The sequence below is a fragment of the Palaemon carinicauda genome, chromosome 8, assembly GCF_036898095.1.
Source record: "Palaemon carinicauda isolate YSFRI2023 chromosome 8, ASM3689809v2, whole genome shotgun sequence".
Taxonomy (NCBI): Eukaryota; Metazoa; Arthropoda; class Malacostraca; order Decapoda; family Palaemonidae; genus Palaemon; species Palaemon carinicauda.
The window spans coordinates 131,391,538-131,398,834 of NC_090732.1; the positions used below are offsets into that span (position 1 = coordinate 131,391,538).

At 33.6% G+C, this 7,297-nt stretch overlaps 1 protein-coding gene across 1 annotated transcript in view; it reads right to left on the bottom strand.

Moving 5' to 3' along the window:
* The window catches only part of LOC137645939 (facilitated trehalose transporter Tret1-like), an 11,676-nt gene continuing 4,379 nt past the window's right edge, over positions 1-7,297 (bottom strand). The window contains exons 2-4 of the mRNA XM_068379006.1: positions 5,247-5,382; positions 3,392-3,591; positions 1-1,166 (exon numbers count right to left, since the gene is read on the bottom strand). Of these exons, the coding sequence (XP_068235107.1) occupies positions 114-1,166; positions 3,392-3,591; positions 5,247-5,382 (1,389 nt within the window). The 3' untranslated portion in view covers positions 1-113. The remainder of the gene's footprint in view (positions 1,167-3,391; positions 3,592-5,246; positions 5,383-7,297) is intronic.

A 7,297-nucleotide genomic window follows, 5' to 3' on the forward strand; every position in this document is an offset into this window, starting at 1 on the left:
TCTGTCTTTTATTAGTAATTTTTTTTTTTTTTTTACAAAAACTAAAATCTATTACAAAAATAGAAAAATAACCTATGCAGGTAAAATCGCCTAAAATTTCATACATGAACTATTTACACATGAACACGAGTATTTCTCTTTCTAGTTTTATTTTCCCAATAATCCTCTATATCCTGCAGAGATTTGCCTTTAGTTTCTGGGAGGAAAAAGATAGCCATGATAATATAGCCTACACAGCCTCCACTGAACAACCAGAAGACCCCATGAAGTCCAATCGCATCTCTGATATTTGGGTAGGTTTTTGAGATGATAAAGGCAGTAATGGCATAACTGGTTGAGTAAATACCTGTCCCTATGGACCGGACAGGTCCAGGGAGCACTTCAACTGCCGCTGTCCAGGAGCAAGGTCCAACTCCAGCGGCGTATCCTATCATATGCACGACTAAAGCAGCCAATGGAAGCCATACGAAACGAGAGACATCTACAGACTGACTTTGAAAATAGAAGAAGGTAGCGATAGCTGAGGTGGATAGCGTTGTAAGTATGTTTCCAAATATGAAAATCATTCTGCGACGGAAGTTGTGCAGCATGAAAGATCCAAGGACGTTGCAAATTAGTCTTGTGACCCCAACAATAACAGAACTCCACGTCGGGTCAAACCCAACACCGGCCGCTTGGAAGATATGTACAATGTATATTGATAAGACAGAAAATCCACTGAGCTCTTTCATGATCAATATTGAACTAGACATTAACACTGCTAGAGCATTGGACTTCTTCGTCAGTAGCTTGAGAGATTCTGAACATTTGGGCGCTTCAGCTTCAGTGTCTCGTAATGCTGTTTTCAGATCTGACGCTGCTTCCTCTTTGGTACACCGCACGAGGCTCAGGACTTCTGATGCCTCTTCTTCCCTGCCTTTTCTGGCCAACCAAAGAGGGGACTCCAGCGAAAAGAAAAGGCCAATGAAGCTAGGGACAAGCGTAATTAGAGGCAGTAGTATGGCTGCTGTTTCCCAGGAGAGCAGACCTCCAGCGAGATAACAAAGAACAAAGCCACCTGTGGCAAAGATCTCAACCATGCTTGTAAACGTCCCTCTCAGATGCTGGTCGCTGATCTCGTAGACGTATACTGTAGCAAACGGGATGAGGAAGGCCGCAATGGATCCCTGGAATTAGACAGATATCATGATAGTGTCTATTCGACAAAAGTAAATTAGCATTCCCAATATGTAACGCAAATACTAAAGGAATCCTCCAAAACACCAAGTAAAAAATATCTTAGTTTCTAAACACATAGTGTCACGATATATATATATATATATATATATATATATATATATATATATATATATATATATATATATATACATATATATATATATATATATATATATATGTATATATATATATATATACATATATATATATATATATATATATATATATATATATATATATATATATATATATATATATATATATATATATATATATATATCTACCAGCCTTGTGTTATAAATTGTTTCTTTAAGGTATTATTTAAGCATATGAAATAATTTGTAATTATAAGTAACAATAGAAAAATATCTTTGATTTCCATATGCAAACGACCACAATGGTTAATAGGAATATCTCCAATTAACCTGCTTTAAGAATAGTAGACATGATTTTGAAGTAGACATACTGTCGAAATGCAGCATCCATCTACTTTTACTATATAATAAAATTTTCTGGTATACATGGATAATTATTTTCTATTTTAACTGTTTTGCTTTTAATCAGAAAACCACTAGATTTCACAGTTTTGGTGACCCCTTAGCTGATTTGTCTTTCCTGAGTCACATAATACACTCTAGCTGAAACATGGTTATCAGAGAAATGTTCTGTTTTCAAATCTAAAGCAGGAAAAGAATGAAAAACAATAAGTAATAGACTTAGAGATATGTCATCTGCGGGAAAAAAAACATTACCAACAAAAAGAGGAATTGGACATGTGCACCAGAAATAGAGAGATTTGATATACTGTATATATATATATATATATATATATATATATATATATATATATATATATATATATATATATATATATATATATATATATATATATATATATATATGTATACAGTATATACACACACACACACACACACACACACACATATATATATATATATATATATATATATATATATATATATATATATAGATAGATAGATAGATAGATAGATAGATAGATAGATAGTTAAATTGCTCGCCCCAGCTAAATAAGAGTAGGTTATGCTGAAAACTTGACTTACTTTTCCTTTGAATAAACATCTGCAAATAATATCAATTAATATGAGAATTAATCAGGAACTTTAAACTGTTTTCTTATTGTAACAATTATCATAGGCCTAGATGTTGCTTATTTTGTTTACAATAAAAAGAAAAAAACTTGTTATACATTTTGAGAAATAATCTAACATAAGATAAGAAACCACAAATATGAATACAAAATTTCCAAAGATCAGAATACACAGACTTGAGAACAGATGGACATTTACTCAGATATTATTATTATTATTATTATTATTATTATTATTATTATTACTATTATTATTAGCAAAGGTTGTACCCTAGTTAGAAAAGCAGGATGCTATTAGCCCAAGGGTTCCAACAGGGAAAGTAGCCCAGTGATGAAAGGAAATAAGGAAGTAAATAAACTAGAACGGAAGTAATTAACAATAAAATAAAACAGTAGCAATATCATAAGCCTCATATAAAAACTTTAAAAAAACAAGAGGAAAAGAAATAAAATAGTGTGCGTGAGTGTACCCTCAAGCAAGGGAATTCTACCCCATGACAGTGGAAGGCCATGGTACAGGGGGTATGGCTCTACCAAAGACTAGAGAACAATGGTTTGATTTTGGATTGTCCTTCTAGAAGGGCTGCTTACTATGGCTAAAGAGTCCCTTCTACCCTTACCAAGAGGAAAGTAACCACTGAACAACTACAACGCAGTAGATAACATTGATTCGATCTCTAGTTATGTAAATTGCAATGAAGGATGTTTTCTTCTTATAACGCTGCTTACAGGGCAATTTACTGATGATATCATGATCTCTATTTTGAATTAAGAATAATACTAATTGATGGTAATATAGTTCTTTTTATGCTGTTTCTTGTTTGTTCTTTTTTTATGTCGGCCACCTCCAAAAATTGGGGAAAGGGCTATTATTATTATTATTATTATTATTATTATTATTATTATTATTATTATTATTATTATTATTATTATTTCCAATCATCATTTTTAGAAACAATGAACAATTAAAATATTATATTCTAAGAACAGTAACATTAAGTTCCCTTGAACTATCAGTCACCACTGACACCAGTTCATTCTTACCTGTACAACTCTGCTCGCCAACAGCAGAGTCTCGGTCACTCCGGTGCTCTGAACCACACTCCAGCTTGCCAGTGACATGGACATGATAGAGCAGCAGAGTATCGGGCTTAAAAACAGCAAAGTGCGTCGAGCTCCCAACCACTCGTAGGCTGAGGAGCCGATCAATGAGCCAGGGATCAGCATGAGGAATGGCACCGTTGCTTCAGGAAGAAAATGGATTGGCAGTCGTGATTAACATTGTATGGCTCATTTGATACATCTTTCACATTATAGTAGGTTATTCTATATTTTGTTATCATTCTAAATAGTAAATGCATGTTTTGGTTTTGCAATTGTGATTTAATGATTTCTTTTACTGTCTTTTTATAATTCTGTTTAAGTGTAACGCAACCAAAATATTTTGTAAACATTCTATACAGTTCCTTTATCCTTGATGTAATATTATGCATCATAAAATAATATTTTCCTTTTATTAATTATTATGTTACTCCTATATTTGAACTTTATGTTATCACAGGACATTTCGGAATTTTCTTAAGCAGTCATTTAAGGGGCGCTGTTGCTTTAGATATTTAGGCCTATACCATCAGATTTATGAAAAGAATCCTATTTTATCATTTGGGTAAAATGAAACCTAGTACTGCATATTTTCAACTGGTCTGATCACTAAGCATTTTCCACTGATCACTTGCATAATTTAATCATTTTTTTTTTCATCTTCCCTATATGATAAAGAGGAAGTCTCACTCTCTCTCTCTCTCTCTCTCTCTCTCTCTCTCTCTCTCTCTCTCTCTCTCTCTCTCTCTCTCTCTTAGATAGATATAGGGGAGAGAAAGTAGTCATACCATGGTGAAAGGTGGCAGTCCGAGAGGTACACTCAGAAACAATACTCTCCCACAAATTGCCGAACCTACAGGTTGTAGTTAGGAAAGGGGGTTGGGATGGGAAGTGTTGAATCTGTATGTGTGTGTATATACGTGTGTGCATATCTATCTAAATATTTCAATGTCATTTTTGACAGCTCGGGTAAATTGTAAAATATATTCCATAACACCCTGTGATATCCAGACATTTTTTAGTTATAATTAGAAATCACACACACACACACACACACACATATATATATATATATATATATATATATATATATATATATATATATATATATATGTGTGTGTGTGTATATATATATATATATATATATATATATATATATATATATATATATATATATATATATATATATATATATATATTCAAATTATCCCAGTTCAGTATGAATAGCATATATTATCTTATTATATAAGTAATCTCTCATTTATCAAATTTCATATGGTTTTCTGTCCAATAAATTACTTTTAGTTTCGCATGTTCATTTTTATGACTATAGCCTTCTGAAATACTTCTTTCTTTTACTTTTTTTTACGATGTATAGATGGACGGGTTTCAGTAAATGTCTTTAATCATATAAGTAATGTGATAATCGTTTTGCTTTACGATCAGTATTACTTCGCATGACGTGTATGTGGATTGTGTCCTCGCTTAGTCATTTTCAATTACCTATTGTAAATAATGTAATAAATTATAAATGGAAATAACAATTCGATTATTCCTGTCACTAGGATATTGCATCTAAATTAATATAAACTAAAGATTCTAAAATAAAACAATATTTAACACCAATACTATACATCATTTATTGAAAATCATAATTTTCCACTTACCTTTCTAAAATTCAACAAAACTAAATAAGAATTATTCTTAATTGTTATAAAACCCAGCATAAAATACTAAAAACAGTTTATGTTAAAAGAATTTAAACAAAACTCAAAGTAAAAAGGTGAAAAAACCTTACCGAACCAGCTGGCCTCTTCACTGGTGAAGTGTATTTCGGAATCTGGCAGCTCCATCTGAGGCAAGGAGGCTGAGGGGAATCCCCAGCAGGTCATCATTCCTGTCGTCAGCAGACCTACGGAGATGGCCGTAAGCGTCTTCGACGGACATGGGAAGGAAAAGGATTAATCAGAATTGGGAAATACTAGAATAACACAAAATTAAATTTCGTATGAATGCGAATATGTGAGCGTATCTGGGAGTATCTGAGGCGGTGTTAAAAGTAGATGAAGTTATGACTTATGCTTCTATGTCTAAGTTTGCGCTATATGAAAGGATAGAGAATAGAACATGAACATGCTATAGCCTCTGTACCATGGCACCGATGCAGGTGCAAATTATCATGAAAAGGAGAATGGTATTGAGTGCAGTGCTAGATAGCTATTGTTTACAAGCAATAGTGCTGGGTAGTGATTGGTGAGAGATGTTGGATGGTAAGGAAGTGGAACGTTGGTTAGGAAGAATTCAGTGGGTCCCACCATTCTTATCATAGAGCCGGCTAAACCTAAACCGAACAACCACTGTATGAAGGAAGACAGGTTCGTGTATGTGTGTCTGTTGGGTGCGAGGAACGTCAGTGTGCAAACAATGGGCAATAATTTGTTAGATAGGCTATTCTGATAACTCTCAAGTATCAATTAATTGTGTAAACGCGTGTTCTTGCGATTTTAAGAGATGGAGTTTATGGGCGGCAAAGAAAATAAAGTAACGCTAGATCTTTTATAAATAATATTGACATATAAAATGACAACAATAACCTAAACTCAACGAAAGTTTCTCTCTCTCTCTCTCTCTCTCTCTCTCTCTCTCTCTCTCCTCTCTCTCTCTCTCTCTCTCTCTCTCTCTCCCAATGGTGTTTCAACAATGCCGCTATATACTGAGTAAGTTATATGATAGTGTAACCTATTCCCCGAACAACTGTGTTTTTGTCAGATACACATGAAGTTAAGCAAGATAAATTGCGTGAGGTTTCTTAAATTACAACATAATCCAGAAGGAATGACAGTCTTACAAGTGGACTTACAACCTCGTTAAAGGAAATGCATTTGCTCCGTAAACCGAATAAGTCAGTTATAGTAGGTATTTGGTTGGCCAGGGCACCAGCCATCCGTTGATATACTACCGCTAGAGAGTTATTGGGGCCTTTGACTGGCCAGACAGTAGTACATTGGGTCCTTCTCTCTGGTTACGGCTCATTTTCATTTTGCCTACACATACAGTACACTGAATAGTCTGGCATATTCTTTCCACATTCTTCTCTGTCCTCATACACCTGGCAACACTAAGATTACCAAACAATTCTTCATTCAGGGGGTTATCTATTGCACTGTAGTTGTTCAGTGGTTACTTTACTCTTGTTTTTTGGGTAGAAGAGACTCTTTAGCTATGGTAAGCAGCTCCTCTAGGAGAAGGACACTCCCAAATCAAACCATTATTCTCTAGTCTTGGGTAATGCCATAGCCTCTGTACCATGGTTTTCTACTGTCTTGGATCAGAGTTATCTTGCTTGAGGGTACACTCGGGCACGCTGTTCTATTTTATTTATCTTCCTCTTGTTTTTTCAAGCTTTTATAGTTTATGTATGAAAGATTTAATTTAATGTTGTTCCTGTTCTTAGATTATCTTATTTTGATTGTATTATTTCTCTTGTAATGTATTCATGGCCTTATTTTCTTTCCGTATTGTGCTAATAATAATAATAATAATAATAATAATAATAATAATAATAATAATAATAATAATAATAATAATAATAATAATAATAATAGAAAGTAAAAGTTCCTACAGATCAAGCGGAACGAGAAGGCAGAGATATAATCATTCTCATTGCTTCCATGGTCTTGATACCGAGTCATGATACACAGTAGGTCACATAAACTCCATCAGGAAGATTAACGTCTCACGCTTGCATGACAAAAACGGAGATAAACTGCATGATGACACGGGAGAAGAAGGAAAAGGAATATCATATTCTTCTGACAAATTTGAATTATCATTTAGGTTTTACAATAA